We start from the raw sequence: 18,835 nt of genomic DNA, 5'->3' as shown, positions 1-18,835 counted from the left end.
AGGGATTTCAACACTGCTCTTCTAGAGGAGAAATTTCACCTAGATTGGTATTTTACAGAGAGTTTCTTGGAGGGCTGGAATAGGCTCCTGGAAAAACACGTTCTGTTTCTTTCTTTGCTTTAGCTCTTTCAGCACAGCTCAGTAACTTACTCATGTCTTTTGATGAATATTCGATTCTACAGTCATGTTGCAGTAATCCTTGGCAGATAAATCTGATTCCTGAAGATGAACAGTTTTAAGACGTGGTGTATCCTATTATTTCCATTAACTTGTGTACTGTCACTGAAGGTTAAACATACCCCTCTTAAATTGGCATTCCTTGTCGTGGTTTGAGGGGGATGATTGACCATATTGCATTCACAGCTCTCACTGGTCAATTGGTTGTGCTTGGCAGGACTCGGAAGGCGTGGACATCAAGCTGGGCGTGTGTGCTAATGGACTTCTCATTTACAAAGACAGACTGAGAATCAATCGTTTTGCTTGGCCGAAAATCTTGAAAATTTCCTATAAGCGCAGTAACTTCTACATTAAAGTTAGGCCAGCAGAGGTAAGCAATATCATGTAGCCTTTGGCATATATGAGCATCGTTAGTCAGTATTCTTCTTTATGTACACAATTTAAGAAAATAGACTATTCTTTATTATGCCATGGTAAAAAAATAAAAAGATCGGGATTCTTTCCAATAAACCTGAATATATATTCCTATTCCTAAAACGGAAAATTCTTCATAGAAAAGAAAAAGCCATAAGTGCTTAGCACACAGGGGGAGCATATTCCTTCTTGTTGAATGAATTAATTGATAGAGATCAGTGAAAAGGTGATAAAATTGGTTTTAGTGGGCATTGAAAAATAATTTGGTTCATATAAGCAGTTACTGACTTTTCATAGAAAATAGTATTGCAATCTATGGGAAATTCATTTAACCTAATTATATTAAGTCTACTGATCGTTACCTTTTTCAAGAATTATTTCTTTCAGAAATGCTGAATCCATGTTTTTCACTAGCCTCCAATTATCTCTTAAGGAAGTATGCTAATTTGTTTTATGAATTTATTCCAGCTGGAACAGTTTGAGAGTACCATTGGATTCAAACTGCCAAACCACCGGGCAGCTAAACGGTTATGGAAAGTGTGTGTGGAGCATCATACTTTCTACAGGTAATAGAAGGAACACTGGCTGTTGGTGTTGATCCCCTCTGTGCTTTCAGGAGGTGGCTGTGGATAGCGCTGCAAATGGATGCACCCCTACCTGGCCTTCCAGTTCCTTGCTCTCCTCAGTGCTAGCCTCCTCTCTGTTCAGTGACTGTGCTGGCTGTTTCTGTTGCTCCGCCTTATTATCAGTCAGAACTGTTCTGCCTTTGCAGTGGTCCAGACACCACTTTCTTTTTCTGTCACTGCCTTTCCCTCCACCACCTCCCTGCTTCCCCATCCCTGCTGCCATTATTCTTTCCACTATAACTCACCTTGGCTTCCTTTAGATCCTCTTATCAGCTCTGTCCAGATTTACCTTCCTTCCATACAAGCTTTAACCCTTCGCCTACTTTGTCAGGAGTGTTAAAACTTCTTCCAACCCCTGTCCTTTTCACCCACCTGCCTTGCCCACCTGATCCTGGATTTCTCCTGTGTCCTGACCTCACCATTTCTGTACTTGTGCTGCCAGGGCCACTTCAAATGGCATAACTATCAACATATGTATAGTTACTTTTTATACAAGAAAGTAGCACAACTGTGGAGCAGTGCTATTTTAGCCATATCATCTGGATCCATAGTGCTGCCAGGCAGTCCTTTCACTTGCTTTCCCTTGTCAAATGCTCATGGTCTTCTGGAGCCTCTGCCTCTCCTCAGATGCCTTCCATTGGGTGGTGCACTGCAGTCGGTGCTGCAGGCTGGGAACGTTCTCGGCTGCATGAATCTCCTTTTCTTCCATCTTGTGCCTGCTTGAACATCCCTTTGCACCACTGCCATTCTTTCCTTCCTCTCCTGTCTCACGGAGGAGATAGCCATTCCTCTGCCTAGATACCTCATTTCATGCTTCACAGAGACCCTGCTTAGTAAAATATGCACTCTCCAGCAAGTACCTTGCACATTGCCTTTTTGGCCAGTAAACATGTCGAGGGCTTGCTCCTTTAAAAACCAGCAGAGGAAACGGACTTGGCTCAACGGTTAGAGCGTCCGTCTACCACATGCATGGGAGGTCCAGGGTTCAAACCCAGGGCATCCTGACCCATGTGACGAGCTGCCCACACACAGTGCTGATGTGTGCAAGGAGTGCCATGCCACACAGGGGTGTCCCATGCACAGGGAGTGCGCCCCATAAGGAGAGCCATCCAGTGCGAAAGTTCAGCCTGCCCAGGAGTGGCACTGCACACATGGAGAGCTGACACAGCAAGATGACACAACAAAAAGACACAGATTTCCCAGTGCTGCTGACAAGAATAGAAACAAACACAGAAGAACACACAGTGAATGGACACAGAGAATAGACAACTGGGGTGGGGAGAAATAAATAAATCTTAAAAAAAAAAAAAGGAAAAAAAAAAACCCCAGCAGAAGGTCTCCTTAGACCCTAAATTCGCCTTTAGCTTATATCCTGTTTCCTTGCGTACTTTTTTCCAAGGGCATGTACTTTACAGCTATAGTTTGCTCGTCTTTATTTTCTCCACTTCCTTGTTTCCCAGTCACTGCTGTATAGCTGGGTGTAAACTCCTCATCTTTAAGGGCTTTGCTTTGGACTCTTAACAGTCTAATCTAGTTCCACTACGTGATACGTGCAACCATGGGTAAGTGATTCAGCCTCCCTGCTTCTTTCTTTCTTCATTCATATGATGGTAATAGTATTAATGATAGCATTTATCTTATATAGGGCTGTTATGAAAATTAAGGTATCATGTGACTCAAACTTTGAGCATTTTCTGGCATGTAATAATGTTTATCAGTATCATTGTTCATAGTCTAGTACTGCAGTGTACTATTTCATTTTAAAGTGCTGGGGATTGAACCCAGGACCTCGTACGTGGGAAGTAGGCACTCAACCACTGAGCTACAGCTGCTCTCCAATGAGATTTGGTTTGTTGGTTTGTTTTTGTTTTTAGGAGGTACCAGGGATTGAACCCAGGATCTTGTACATGGGAAGCAGGCGCTCAGCTACTTGAGCTACATCTGTTCCTCCACAGTGTGCTATTTTTAAAGGTGAATTATCAGCTAGTAGATATGACTCCTTCCTGAAGATAAGCAGGCAAATGTTGTTTTCAAGACTGCCCTAATTCTCAAGTTTTAGAGAAGAAATGTAACATAAAATATACTTAATTTCATCTGACTTAGTTACAGTGATCATATAAATCCTTGAATAATTTCTAATTTCTCTTGGTAAATCATGAGAAATTTCTCCTCAAAACAACATGAGCCAGCCTCAAATAAAGCTAGTAGATAACAGTAAGAAGCAAAGTAACACAGATCCAGGGAGAGACAGCAGGTTTCCCTGTCAAATAATGATAATAAAAGCACTAATGCTTTTAGAAATGACAGGTGCTAACATTCACTGAGCATTTATTGTTGGTAGGCACAGGACCCATTGTTTTACATTGCACTGTGTCATTTATACCTCTCCACAGCCAAAGCGACTGATGCATAGGGGTGGGTGCATGTAGAGGGCCCAGCTGATTTCAAAACCCTCATCTTCACCGCTGTTTGTCCTCCCTCTTGTATTCTTTTAGCAGATATTTCTGAGAAGTCTTTTAGCCCTGCGAGACCCCAGATTCTTCCATCAGTTTTGCTTAAGTACCACTGACTCAGAATCTATTTAAAAGTAGACCAGTTTTCCCTTAAAGATTTTGAGATAATAGTTTTCAAAAGCATTTTTATATGTTAAAATCTTATATAACTTTGCTTACAAAGCAATATGAGACCAATATATCTAACACGGAAAAGACAATTTGTCTTCAGACTTATTTGAATCAGATCAGTGGATTTTGTTCTGTTTTAGTGTATCACAGAAGATGCAGTGATTTCCCTAGAAAATTGCAATGACTTTCAGATTGAGACTATGAAAAATTATTGATAGCTAATCAGTTAGACTAATAGTGAACAAGAGCATAACAATAAAGCTGTTCTCCTTTGCTTGTGCCTCTCATAGCCCCATTTCTAAGCGCTCTATGTGTATTCTCTTAATCTTTGCACAGATCTTCTAAGGCAGGTGTTATTATCTTTAACTGTACATGTGGGGAGACTGAGGAACTGGGAGTTAAGAAACATGCCCATGGTCATGCAGCTAGGAGGTGGTGAAGATGGAATTCAGACCCGGTAGTGTGGCTTCATGCTCTGACAAACATACCATTGCACTACACTACTTGCCTATATATTCAGCCATGTGCTTCCTTCCTTCTATTTCTTAATGCTTTTTATTTTGTTGATGTGTGGCAAGAAAGTAATAGGAGGTTCTTCTAGCTTGACATTAAATTGTCGCTTAAACCTGGCATTGTAGAAGCAGCCTAATCCCGAGTGAATTGGTGCCGTCAGTCAGCTTCACAGAGGACTTCATGGAAACCTTTTGCACTCATATTAAATTCATGGTTGGCCTTAGTAACTGATATGTGGAATTTCCTTAAAATGTCCCTTTATTTTCCGTAGAAAATTATTAATGACATTTGAGTAATGACAGGGCTTTTACAAAATTAAAATGTTAATATTCTTAAGCAGTTAAATATGAATTGAATAAGACTTGAATTCCTTTTTGATGCATTACTACTTAGATCATCTTGCTCAAGGCCTTTAAAACTATATGAAGGTTGTTTTCTTTTTGTAGATTTTCTATTCTCCCAAGTGAACTAATAAGTGTTTTAGAGTAATTTTGATATTACTCTTAGGAAGTTAAGATCTTACAACAAATCTAACATGGAATATAAAGGAACCATTGCTAAGTGAGCTTGAAATGATAGTATAGAAATACTTTGTTGCTTAATCTGCATTTTCTTATAATATTTATTTACTTTGCCATTGACTTAAATCATAATTTTTTAAAAAAGAAAGCTGATAAATGAGTTCATTCCTTCTTTTTTGCTCCCCCTCCCCTCCTCCCCTGCCCTGCCGTGCTGTCTGTGTCCATTTGCTGTGTGATCTTCTGTATCTATTCCTCTTTTTGTCTTCTCATCTTTCTCCTCTAGGATTCACCAGGATTCGATCCTGTGGACTTCTGATATGGAGAGAGGTTCCCTGTCAATTGTACCACCTCACTTCCTGGTCTTTCCTGTGCTTCACCTTGACTCTCCCCTTCGTCTCTCTTTTGTTGCGGCATCATCTTGCTGCATGACTCACTTGCGCATGCACTCAGCTTGCTACATGGGCACTGGCTCGCCATTTGCCTCACCATTTGGGCACTCGGGTTGCCATGTGGGCACTCGTCTCACCCCATCAGCACTTGGCATGCTACAAGGGCACTGGTTTGCCGCACATGCACGCTTTCTCTTCTTTCTCACCAGGAGGCCCCAGAGATCGAACTCGGGTCCCTCCCATATGGTAGGCAGAGGACTTATCACTTGAGCCACATCCACTTCCCTTCTTTTTTGCTTTGATATTTGTTTTGTTTTAATTGGAGTTTAGTTCCTTAAGGATTTCCTTGTCTCCAGAAATTTAATCTGTAAGTGAATGCTTTATTATATGCAGTTGTCTCCAATGCCAGACAAGAAAATTAGTTACCCCAGTTTGAAAGAATTAAAATCCACCTAGTTAGTTTATAACTTTCTAAAGTACATTAGGAGATACTTTTTCTGATACGCATTTCAGTGGCAACCAAATGTCTGACTAATACCTTAAAGAGAAGAAATTAGACTAAAAGAAATAATGATCGTTTAGAATTCTTTTCACCTAGCCTAGATGGTTACCTGGTTTACATATCTCAGCCTATATAAATGAGATAGCCTTCATAATTGGGGGGGAAAAAAAAACTTAATTTTTAAAAACCTGGCTGTTTATGTATCAGTGGGATTGCTTCATGTTTTATTAAATTGACACTGAAAGATTCGGTAGTTATCCTTGCAATGTGTCAGGAGTAATAGAACTTATTGCCCAACTTCCCTCCCATGAAATCCTGGCATGAAAGATCTCAAAGTGTTCTACTTTTAAAACTTTTTTTTGTGGTAACATATATACAACACAAATTTCCCATTTTATTTTATTTTTTTGTCTTTATTTTTTAATGTTACATTAAAAAAATATGAGGTCCCCATATACCCCTTCACCCCACTCCTCTCCCCATAACAACAACCTCCTCAGTCATCATGAGACATTCATTGCATTTGGTGAATACATCTCTGAGCACCGCTGCACCTCATGGTCATTGGTCCACACCATAGCCCACACTCTCTCACATTCCACCCAGTGGGCCATGGGAGGACATACAATGTCCGGTAACTATCCCTGCAGCACCACCCAGGACAACTCCAAGTCCCGAAAATGCCCTTACATCACATCTCTTCCTCCTACTCCCTACCCCCAACAGCCACCATGGCCACTTTCTCTATACCAATGCAACATTGCTTTGATTACTAATCACAATAGTTCATGACTAGAATATCAGTAAGTCCACTCTAATCCATACGCTATTCCTCCATCCTGTGGACCTTAGAATGGTTGTGTCCACTCCACATCTATATCAAGAGGGGGCTCAGATTGCACATGGATGCTGGATGCACTTCTCTTGCTTTCAGTTGTAGGCACTCTTGGCTCCCTGGTGTGGTGGTTGACCTTTACCTCCATGTTAGCTGAGTGGGATAAGTCCAATAAACCAGAGTGTAGGAGTTGCAAGTCTATTGAGGCTCAGGGCCTGGCTATCACATGGTCAGTCCAGAGATTCAGGTCCCCTGGGTGTACCGTAAACCCCAGCACCAACTACAGTTCCGATAAAAGTAACAGGAGAGGCTTGTGGACAAAGATCACATCTGAGTCCAACTCCATCACACAGAAACACAAACTCCAAAGTAGGGCCAACTGACATGGCACTGAACTCCATCTGCCATGACCATAGAACCTGTGGGTCTCTGTAGCCCTCAGAAGAACCACTACCTGGGGTTGTATCTACTTTATCTGCCTCTGGGACTCTGCTGAGGTGTGCATAAGGGCAACCCCTTGATAACCTCCCAGCCCTTTTTGGAGACTCATAGCCATATAAACTCATTTGTCCTTTCCATTTCCCCTTTAATTCAGGTCAAAAAGCATTTTTAACTCCTGGTGTTATATGTAGACTGAGATATTCTGCTGGTCCGAGTTGACCCTTTTATTCAAGGTCATTTTCTAGTTACATCATCAGCTGGTACTTGGTAGTAATCTCTTGGCACCAGGGGGGCTTATCCTCGGGAGTCATGTCTCCTGCTGTGGGGAAGGCAACACATTTACGTGCTGATTTTGGCTTCAAGACTGGCCACATTTGAGCAACACAGAGGCTCTCAGGAGGTAACTCTTAGGCACCCTGCAGCTCTAGGCCTTGTTCTTATTTCAGGTGCACAGGCTTACAAGCATAGTCATTAGTATCAAGGAAATTTCCCGTTATAGTCACTTTCAAGTTACTTTCAACTTTCATTAAATTAACATTCAGTGATTTTTTTTTTTTTTTTAAGATTTATTTATTTCTCTCCCCTTTCCCTCCCCCCCAGTTGTCTGTTCTCTGTGTCCATTTGCTGCGTGTACTTTTGCTCTGCTTCTGTTGTTGTCCACGGCATGGGAATCTGTGTTTCTTTTTGTTGGGTCATCTTACTGAGTCAGCTCTCTGTGTGTGTGGTGCCATTCCTGGGCAGGCTGCACTTTCTTTCGCGCTGGGCGGCTCTCCTTACGGGGCGCACTCCTTAACGTGTGGGGTTCCCCTATGCAGGGGGCAACTCTGCGTGGCAGGGCACTCCTTGCGCATATCAGCACTGCACATGGGTCTGCTCCACATGGGTCAAGGAAGCCCGGGGTTTGAATCGCGGACCTCTCAGGTGGTAGACGGATGCCCTAAACACTGGGCCAAGTCCACTTCCAACATTCAGTGATATTAATTACATTCATGTTATGCTGCTATGGACATCATCCATCAATCTTTTTCTTTCCTCCTAAACAGAAAGTCTATACCAATTAAGCATTAACTCTTTATTCCCTACCCCTACCCTTGCCCCTGGTAACCTGTAATCTACTGATTATGAATTCACTTTTCTAATTATTTCATGTAAGTAAGCTCATACAGTATTTATTGTTTTGTTTCTGGTTTATTTTACTTAACCTAATGTCTTCAAGGTTCATCCGTATCATGTCTCATATCATAACTTCATTCCTTTTCATGGCTGAATAATATTTCCTTGTGTGTATTTAGCACATTTTGTTTATCACTTCATCTATTAATGGACACTTGGGTTGTTGCCATCTCAAAAGGTTTTCTTAAATGCTGTGACTGCATCACACTAAGAGAAAGCTGAAAAGTGGGTATGTGGACATGTCTTTGGATTCTTCAGCTACTTAAAATTAATTTCCTAGAAATACTCAAAAGAGTAATAAACTCTTTAAGACTGTCTCTTCCTTGAAGACTGATAGGAAAATTTTTGATGTTCTCCATAATCTGGAATTGTTGGTTGAAGTCTTATTTAATCTTATTTAATCAATTCTAGATCAGCTCTACAATTATCTTAAGACAGTTTGCTAACTTTTGGTCCAACAATGAAAGTGAGGCAATTTTAGTTGCATTCCAAAGAAGCTTGACTCATTTACTAAAAACATACTTCTGCATCATTCTGGAAATATTTGACATCAAGAAAGATTGACTTCATTGTGAACCCCCAGGGCTCATGTAGTAGAATTGTGTTGGCAAGAATAAATGTTAGTCATCTCTGCAGATCCACTGTGCACTCTGTTCTTCATGGGAAAGAATCACTTGATGGATTAGATTTCTGAGTTGGATGTTCCTTTCCCAGAAAAAATAGACATAAATATTAGAGATTACTAATGGTCATGGAGTGCTCCTTGGCACTTATAGCTAGGAGCAAGAATTCAGACATATGTGTTTATATAAATGATTTAAGCTAATACAAATAAATAACTTTTGAAACACATTGAGAACAGCTGCTCTTTTGCTCAGGTTGAGGAAAAACACATTTTTCTTGAATACATACGAGGATTTAGTCATCTTATCACCACCATAAAGCAATGTGTAGGTATTTTTATCAGTAATGCTCTTTTTCACTAGAAAGTGAAAATTAAATCATCATATTTAAGCAAAATGGAATATTAAGATAGTTTTTTAAAAAAATAAAACCCATGAAGTCTAATTATTTTCCTTTTTTTTTTTTTCTGTAGGCTTGTGTCTCCAGAGCAGCCACCAAAGGCCAAGTTCCTGACCTTGGGATCCAAATTCCGCTACAGCGGCCGCACCCAAGCCCAGACCCGCCAGGCCAGCACCCTTATTGACAGGCCAGCACCACATTTTGATCGCACCTCTAGTAAACGGGTCTCCAGGAGTCTAGATGGAGGTAAACAACATTTATATTGTTTCTGGATTCCGTTAATCTTTCTCTGAGCCAGTGGGGTCAGAAAATGGTGATATAGTTAAGGTAACCAGAAATAACCTAAAGGGATAGGTGTTTTTTTCCTGAGGAAATCATATGCTATTATACTCAGAAAAAAATAGTTTTGTAGTTTCGTGAAGTTGTTCGTCTGAACATAAATTTTCCTTGTGCTGTCAATGCCCACAAATGTTAGTTAAGAGGTCTAGTTAGTGAGATGTTGGACAAACACATTTTTTACTCGCCTGACAAGCTTGTGATGCATTTTATATGGGTTAATTGTGTAAGTTCATTAATTAATGGCAAAAGTGTAATTCCAAGTTTTCTTTTTGTTTTGTTTTTTGGTATGGTACTCTATGCGTCATAATCAAAAGGTACTTGAAACATTCCTAGTATCGTTAAATTTTGAGTTAAAACAGTCTTACCAAAGCTTACCAAAATTTCCAACATACAAGAAACTTCTCACAGCTTCAATGCATTAATGTTTGTTTTTAAAGTTTATTTATTTCTCCCCACCCCCTTGTTGTTTATGCTAGCTGTCCATTGTGTGTTTGTCTTCCTTTCAGGAAACATCAGGAAATGAACCCAGGGCCTCCCATGTGAGAGGGAGACTCCTAATTTCCTGAGTCATCACTGCTCCCTGCTTTGTTGTGTCTCTCATTATGTTTTCCTCCTTGTGTCTCTTGTTGCATCAGCTTGCCATACCAACCCATCGTGTCAGCTTGTTGTCTTGCTTGTCTTCTCTAGGAGGCACCGGGAACTGAACTTAGGACCTCTCGTGTGGTAGGCAGGAGCACAACCTTTTGATCCACATCTGCCTCTCTGCATTAGTTTTAAATGCATGTTTAAACAAAAAGAAATACACTATATGCATTTTACTTTTGAACCTAAGGGGAGATGTGCATATATTTTAGAATGTTCCAATTGGAATTCTAAATATTTACATATTTGCAGTTTTATCTAAACTACACATGGAAATAAATTGATATTGCTTCTCTTCATATGTATCTTATTACCTTTTCTAGTTTTGGGTTAATAGTTTTTTTTTAATTAAAGAGCTAAGATTAATTTTACGTTAGAGTGCTTTACAACGGCCTTAATTTTTCTTTCTGACTAATAGAAAGTGATTGGTATAGGTGACTTTCTACCTGCAGAAATAGTTTTCTAACATGTTTTGTTGATAAGTCTCAAAATACATGAAAAAAATACTAACATTAGATTTGAAAATTCTTATTTACTACTGTTTATCGACAAGACACTTTTTTGGTTGTTTGCTATTGGTATTTTTCTGAAATATGAACTTGAAAAACTTACTTTAAATAATTAACTAAAACAGACCAAATATGTTAAGACATAAAAATGTCCTGTCAGTGAAGTACTGACACTCCTTTGCCTTGATCCACTTTTCCTAGTGGAATAAACTTGGAAAAGCCAGCCACTTCAGATACAGAGATGTTCCTCAGAATGTATTAGTAGCTTTTTCATGTATACAGTTATTAAATATTGATTCTGGAGAACCAGTTTATGAGATAATGTCAGGGCCCAAGTAAATCTGAAATATGTACCTGCCTGTGTATATATTTCCCAAGTCTTGCCCTTGCCACAAAGAATTTATACACGTGCTGAATAAATAATATCACTGCCACTTAATGTCCTGAGAAATCATTATTTCAGCCTTCCTTTTCATCTGTGAGGCTCTGTAATTCTTAAATTTTGAAATTTCGAGTTGGAATTGAACAGTAGGCCAGTGCTTTTTCTTTGATATGTACCAGCCATACTTTGAGAAAACCTACCATCTTCATTAGCTCAAAGGGTTCTATTGGGTCTGCATCTGAGAACAATGATTTTTACAACTTAACGAGACAAACATGGCACAGTAATCCGTTATTTTTCCCCTCTTTATTTGGGGCACTGGAATTCATCAGATGGACAAGTCATCAAAAGGATTATTGTGTTATTGTGAAAAATAGGAGGCTTTTCATGCCAGTAAATGGCCAGACAGCAGTGAGCTCTTCGGTTATGGTTTGCTTTCCTTTTCTTTTCCCAAAGCAAAGCCAGGCTATGCTCTGCTTTCCTTAAGCCACCTGTTTTGGTGTTGTTGACAGGTGTTGTATTTTCTCTTTCCTCTTTACTTTTTATATAAGTAATTCTCACTTGGAAGTTTGGCAAAGTAAAATAAATCCTCTAGAGATTATTTAAATAGAAAGTACAAACAATCTAAAAAATTAATCTAAAGAGCAAGTATCTAAGTAAAAATCAATCTAGAAGAGCTGTTTTAGAACAATGAGATTCCAAGATCACAAAATCAAACCAAAAAGGAGGCAAATTAGCCATTTAAGAGAACTAACATCCAAGATGGATTCTGGGAGCAGGATTTGTTTCTTCAACATGAAAAGTATATTAAGCAAGGACCTTGGAGAAGGAAGGTCCATCTCTGAAAGAACCATTTCATATGAAACTTGAAAGATGAGAAGGAGGCAGCCCTGAGGAGAACAGGAGCTAAAGCCTTCCAGGTGGCAGTTGCTAGCACAGCTGAAGGTTATCAGGGGAGAGAGTGCTTGATAGGTTTCAGAAAGATGGCAAGTGTGACTGCTGTGGTGGGAAGATGTAGGATGGGGTCAGGTGATGCCAGGCTTTTTTTTTTTTTTAACATTTATTTATCTTTTATTTATTTCTCTCCCCTTCCCCGCCCCACCCCCAGTTGTCTGCTCTCTGTGTCCATTTGCTCTGTGTTCTGTGTCCGCTTGTATTCTTGTCAGCTGTACCTGGAATCTGTATCTGTTTTCTTGTGTTGTCTTGCTAGGTCAGCTCTTCACGTGTGCAGTGCTGCTCTGGGGCAGGCTGCACTTTTTTTTGCGCTGGGCAGCTCTCCTTATGGAGTGCACTCCTTGCACGTGGGGCTCCTCTACATGGGGGACACCCCTTTGTGGCACGGTGCTCCTTGTACGCATCAGCACTGCACGTGGGCCAGCTCATCACATGGGTCAGGAGGCCCTGGATTTGAACCTTAGAACTCCCATGTGGTAGGCGGATGCCCTATCCATTGGGCCAAATCCAGTTCCCCATGCCAGGCTTTTCAAGGGCATGGTGAAGAAATGTAGAGTATGTTCTAGGTGCTGAAGGAAACCATTGAAGGGCATTAAAGTGTGTGCGTGCACACAGGGTCGACACTGTTTAAGAGGTCACTCTGGTGCAGTGTGGAGAATGATTAGCGAATAGTGGCAAGCTGGTTAAAGTAATTCAGGCAGGAGACCTGGTGGCCTTGGTGTTGTGAGAAGGCCAATCAGACATTTGATACCATAGACAGGCAGAGTACCTGGGGCCCCTAAGCTTCTCTTCCACTAAAGTGAAGATGTGCAAAAAAATATGGGCTCCAAAATACAAAAGAAGACTGCAAACTTAAATGAACAAGTGCTTAAGTTTGCAAAATTAACATTTCATCACCTTCATTCATAATTTAAAATTTGATATTCATTAAGTTTTCAATATCATTACATTAGAAACCATTTCTAGTCTGACTTCTTCGTTTTGTAATTCAAGTGTATGAAATGGGTGCTAAGTATCATACGTTAAAAAAATTACTCATCGAATATGCTCTACAAGGCAGAAGTATTACAAGCCTCTCAAAAGTATAAAAAACCCAGGAAAGTAGTTTTATTTAAGGTAAGATACGAGTGCATGTTAATATTTATTTTGATGTGGTGTTAGCTTTAGAGAATGCCTGAGTACTTAGGGACTGTGCAAGTCTTCAAAAGTTCATGCAGTGGTGAAAGTGGAGATGAAAAGAACTGACCACATTTAGATATATATCCAAGCACCCTGCTGGACTTGGTGATGTTGAGGGTGAAGGAGAAGCCCAAGAAGACTTCTAGGCCCCTCAGGCTTGAATATGAGGGTGACATTTGGCCAAAAGGAAGGCTGGAAAAGAAACAAGTTTTGGACAGGGCAGGTGAGGGGTGTGGATCAAGAGGTGCCTTGTGATACCTGGAGAGGAGTTGCTTGGTGTTCCCCAAGATCAGTATAGTGGTGCACACAGTCCTTGACCCCCAGGAGCCTACAGCCCAAAGGCCTCTTTGTTCATGCAGCTTTCCTGGGGGCAGAAACCAGAGCAAACCATGCAGTCAGGAGAGCATCTTACACAGGTGGAGGATGCTTTCAGGGAAGAGCTCCAGATCCAGAGAGGCGGAGCCACCTGCAGTTCACTCTGCCTCGTGGACAAATGAGGGCACCTTGGGAAAATTTCAACCCAGTGTAGATCTCTGCCATTCCTTGAGAGAGGAAGGAAGCACCAAGGCCAGGTTTGCTGATTGGATTTCCATAGGCCAAGTTGAGGGATGCAGGAAGGGAAGTATTAAACATAAACAAAGAAGTGAGTTCTCCAAAATCTGCCTTTATGGTCTTGTAGTAATTTTGAATACTGTCCAAATTATTAAAGTTGTCTTTATGAGGGATTCTTAAAATGTATCCAAGTCATCATCTTAATAGTTGGATAATTATTTGTTGCAATAGATGTATTTAGAAATAATTTTAGGTAAGATCAAAAGACCCTAGAGAATTAAAATATTGCTCACAAATTAAAATTATGGCATTTTGCCCTGTTCCTGGTTTTTCAGCTGGTCTTAGAGCTCCTCTTACTGGCCAATTGCATCATTTGTGTAGCCTTTAAAAAACTGTGATTTGAGAGCCTGGCATAGTTTCATGGGTTAAAATTCAAAATCTGGTAAACCATTAAAAATTATTTTATTTTGTATGTTGATGTTTTCAGAGCTTGAGCAATGTTTCTGTTCCTGTTAATTGTTTATATGCTGCATGCTTACCTGTGTTGGGGAAAGTTAGTTCCATAAAGCTTTACCATTTTACATGTCCTAAAGCAATCCAACTTATCTTTTTACTAGCACCAATTGGTGTTATGGACCAAAGTCTTATGAAGGATTTTCCTGGCCCTGCCGGGGAGGTTTCAGCAGATGGCCCTGGAATTAGCCCTGCCGTGGTCCAGGATGGCATTGGCAAAAGGGAAGTCAGAAGCCCAACTAAAGCTGCTCATTTGCAACTCATTGAAGGAAAGGTATGATATAGATTAGTACAATCTGCTTTAACTGTATACCTAATATTGGAGACTCTCTGTTGCTACATTTGCTTTTTAGGTATGGGATTTAAAATTAGTCCTTGTACTTCTCTGTTGACGTAATTTACTGATTTTCAAACATGGGTAGGCTCTTGCTGGTTTGGGCTGTGTTCTCATAACTTTTGTTTTTTTCAATTGTTAAAAGCAAAACATGTCAGTGTATTTTGTATTAATGCAAGTAAGTAATTTACTGGCCTTTGGATCATGTTTGTAGTCATCTTATATAGTTAACTCCCCAAATTATTAAAGTTATGATGATTTGAAATTTATAGTTGGTTTGTTACAAGTAAATTTTAAAATGTCATGTGTATCTTGACTATTATAATTATTCTAGCTTTTACGTTTTTGAAATGAACAAAGATAGGCTTTATCAAAAATATTTTTTATTAATCTATAGCTGATGAAGAATTTAAGCACAGAGTGGATGGTTTTATGAGTAGTGAGTAGGAGGATTCTGTGCTGCCTGTGGCCTCATTTTGTGCATCTGCCGTAGTGAATTGAAAAGTCTTCTATATTTTGTCCTCTAAAGTCAGTTATTTTATGTTAACTTGTTATCTTGGGCAAGTGAAGTCACTTAAATATTAACCTATTGAGGCTTTTAGTTCTTCATAACTCTTCTCAGTGCCTGTCCAAAGCAGCTTTTTCCATGTAGTATTAGAAATAAACATGAGAAAAGAGAAATGAAGCTACCCACTTAATTTATAATGTTCTCTAAATTTTGACTTTGGAAATTTTAAAGATGCACAACATAAATTTATAAAGAGCCTGCTAGAGGAAGCAGCTGCAGTGCCTCAGGAGTTCCTGCACTGACAGCAGCTCACCTCTGCACTGGGAAGTCCAGGTCCTAGGGGCCCTGTCTGATGCCACAAGGACAAGTGCTTCTAGCAGCAGGTGACAGTAAATCATTCACATTCCTTTGTTAAAGAATTTGTATCCTATTTTTTTAAAAAAATTATTTGGCTGAAAGCTTAGTTAAAAATAATAGAAATTGTGTCCAACAAGATACCTTTTACCTGCTGGAACATTGTCAGGATTGGATCATTTTTATAAGTACTCTAATGAGGCAGCCAGAAGAGTGACTACTTTGATCTGAAACAGAAGAGCTCTCAGCATTTCAGAAAGATTCTGTTCCATTTTGCCAGATTAATATGATACATCAGGTTATTTAAAAAAAAAAAAAAAACCCAGAAAAACAAAAAACCTTGTCTAAATACCAGAGTAAATCCTGCTTTGTCTTTTGCAAATGACTGAGAACACTGACCTTTTTGCTGATGCTTCAAATGTCTGTCAGCAACCAGGTTTAAAAGTAATAATGCCTTTTACATTTTATAAGACCTACTTGCTACCAGTTTGAAAATTATTACATCAGTCTATACTTGTACATTTTATATGTGAAAGTGGTCCAGTTTTCCACTTTAAAAATGCATCATTTAATTAATTTTCTAACTTAAACTATGTTAATACATAATACAAATCTCTACTTCAGAGTAAAAATGTTTTCACTAACTACCCATTTCTTCTCTCCTCTTCCTCTCTTGCTTTTGTTTTTCCTGTAAATGTACCCTTCATGTAATTCCATATTCACCATGGGTTGCATTGGAGAATAGTCCATTTCCTTGTATCCACCTTCCTCATTCATCCGCTGTGCTTCATGTTGTTCCTCAAACCTGTTGCCAGTCCCTGAAATGGACTTGCTTTCAGACATTTCAGAGGAAGACCCCTTGGGGGAGGCAGACCAGGTCACACTAGACAGCTTGGAGCTCAGTTCCACAGGCAACACGTCAGAGCAGGGTGACCCTGAAGTCCCCACACTTGACTCCATCTCGGGTCCTGTTGTGGCCCCTCAGCCTGCCTGTCCTCCCAGCCAGGAGAATCCTCTGACAGCAGGTGACCACAAAGATTCAGGGTTTGGTTACTTTTCCTTCAAATTCTGCAAACGCCTGCCGACCGCCTTCCCCTCACTGCTTGACAAGGATGGGTATCTCACTTTCCCCAGCCTCCCCAAGGTCTGGGCCTCCTTTCTACCCCCGGACGTCCAGCACTACGTTCCTGTCGCCTCCCCTTCATTCATTCCTTCCCTGATCCTCATCTTTGGACTGCTGCTCTCTGCTTCTCAGTCAGTTCCCTTTTCTCTTACCTTCTCCCTTCCTCTGGCTCTGGCCCTTTGCTACTTGGAGGCCAAAGCATCTGCCTTTGATGTTTTTTGTGACTATGACTTGGATGATAAGACAGAGGAAGAGGGAGGAGTTGCTGGCACTCCTACCTAGGCTTCCATTTGTGCGACCCACAATCCTGCACTGCATCTTACAGCTTTCCTACTATAGAGTGTAAACATGTGCATAAATTTCCCCACTGATTACCCTCAGAATAGTATAATCTGTGCATTTTCACACGCATGACATGTTAATGCACGAGATGCAAGTCAGCACTTCCTCCGCTGATGTTCATTGACTAGGTTCACACATTCTAAGTTGAGAGCAAGATTGTAGGATTATTTTAGAAATAACTAGAACGTACTAGGTTGAAAAAGAATAGAAAAGGGACCTCTCTTGTCCTTAACAATCCATACTGAGTCTGATCATGCTCTCTTCCCTTAGGATAGAAACTTCTGTTTTAATGTAGAACTTAGGATGCAGTAGACTTAATTGTAATTGATAAATATTACTGGGAACCCTCCTCTCTCCCCTCCACCCCTAGTATTCTTATTCTCTTTTTAGAAAGGCTCGTTCTTTATTTATGAGGATGTTTCTGGAACATTCACTCCTGGCATTTTTTAGGTCTAATCTCAGAAACTCCTTGTTTTTACCTACTGGTGTACCACCGTTTGGAAACCAGATGCATCTTAGATGGTGTTTTTATTTATATCCCAATGTCATGAAATTACATTAATGAGTCAGTAGTCAACATAAGGTATTTTCTGTTTTCTTTAACAAAGAAAATGAAATGGCTTTTTAAAAATTTAGATTATATAGCACTAAGGTTGGGCCTCTTAGTGCTCTTTAGTTAAAATTACATTGCTAGTTTGAGAATTTTTACCCCTGTATAAGGCAGTTTTTTTTTTTCAAGTATACTGCCTCTATACTACTAAGTCAGTGTTAACATGTACAGTTGTTTTTGATCATTTTGCTAAATACTGTCTTGTGATTTAATGTCTTAATCCTGTGGGATACTATCAGTATAAGGTAAATCACAAAATTTAGAGCAAACCCTAACAAAAATGTGAAGGTAATGCTATGATTATGCATTGTGGAGAAAACCACGGTTTTTAACAGTTTACCTGAGGAATGCCAAAGATTAACATTCTGGAGAATTCAGTCTTGACCAAGAAATTGGAATGCAGTTCTTAACAGATTGTTGAGGGGCTATGTCTCATTTTTCATACCCGAGGAAAAGACACTGAGCTCTCTGTTTTCCTCAAAAAAACTATGAATGGTAATTTAAAAAGAGTAACCAATTTGAATTCTGAGATTTGATACTACATTTCTATTAAAGAAGAGGAAGGATATGTGCTATAGGATCCTACTATGAATTTAACTTGTAAAGCTAAAACTATTTTCCTTTGATATCAGAATCAATACATTTTTTTTCTTACCATTCCTTTCCTTGATTCACTACTCAGTCAGTATTTATGTTTTGAACATTCAGATTTGGGGGTCATTAGATAATGAGAAATAAAAAACTATTCTTGTTTATAGTTTTATTTTTTTTTTTTGGTTAGGAGGTACTAGGGATTGAACCCAGGACCTCGTACATGCGAAGCAGGCGCTCAACCACCTATTCAAAGATATTTATGAAAGAAAGTGGCTGTATTTCAGAGATTACTTTTAAATATGCACCATTGTAATATAAAACCAGTTTTTCCCCCAAGGAAAAAATCCATGTTAAGCAAACTGAATGATAGTGTAACCATTTGCCCCTGAAAAAAGGCTAAAGCCAAACTTCATATCATTTTACTTTTTCTGTCACTATTTGATGTGGCCATTTCAAATTAGAACAGATTGAATTTTGCCATTTTGCACTTTGATATTTTCATTCCTGAGTTAAAAAAGATAATCAAAAGCAGAGCATAATCTAGGGACTGAGAAAGAGTGAAGCTCCCATTCTCCATTCCATGTTTGCGAAGGATCACTTTCATCAGTCTGCTGCACTCTAGGTGAAGGAAGACCAAAGTGGCTTAATACTCTGCATCTTCT

At 39.6% G+C, this 18,835-nt stretch overlaps 1 protein-coding gene across 28 annotated transcripts in view; it reads left to right on the top strand.

Moving 5' to 3' along the window:
• Positions 1 to 18,835, top strand: part of EPB41L2 (erythrocyte membrane protein band 4.1 like 2) — a 226,386-nt gene that overhangs the window by 173,660 nt on the left and 33,891 nt on the right. For all 28 annotated transcript variants that reach the window (XM_058307454.1, XM_058307461.2, XM_058307458.2 and 25 more), the window contains exons 9-12: positions 395 to 547; positions 1,060 to 1,157; positions 9,312 to 9,484; positions 14,413 to 14,582. In XM_058307454.1, coding sequence (XP_058163437.1) covers positions 395 to 547; positions 1,060 to 1,157; positions 9,312 to 9,484; positions 14,413 to 14,582 — 594 coding nt within the window. The remainder of the gene's footprint in view (positions 1 to 394; positions 548 to 1,059; positions 1,158 to 9,311; positions 9,485 to 14,412; positions 14,583 to 18,835) is intronic.

The sequence above is a fragment of the Dasypus novemcinctus genome, chromosome 11, assembly GCF_030445035.2.
Source record: "Dasypus novemcinctus isolate mDasNov1 chromosome 11, mDasNov1.1.hap2, whole genome shotgun sequence".
In the NCBI taxonomy this organism is placed as follows: Eukaryota; Metazoa; Chordata; class Mammalia; order Cingulata; family Dasypodidae; genus Dasypus; species Dasypus novemcinctus.
This window is presented reverse-complemented; position numbering and strand designations above follow the sequence as displayed.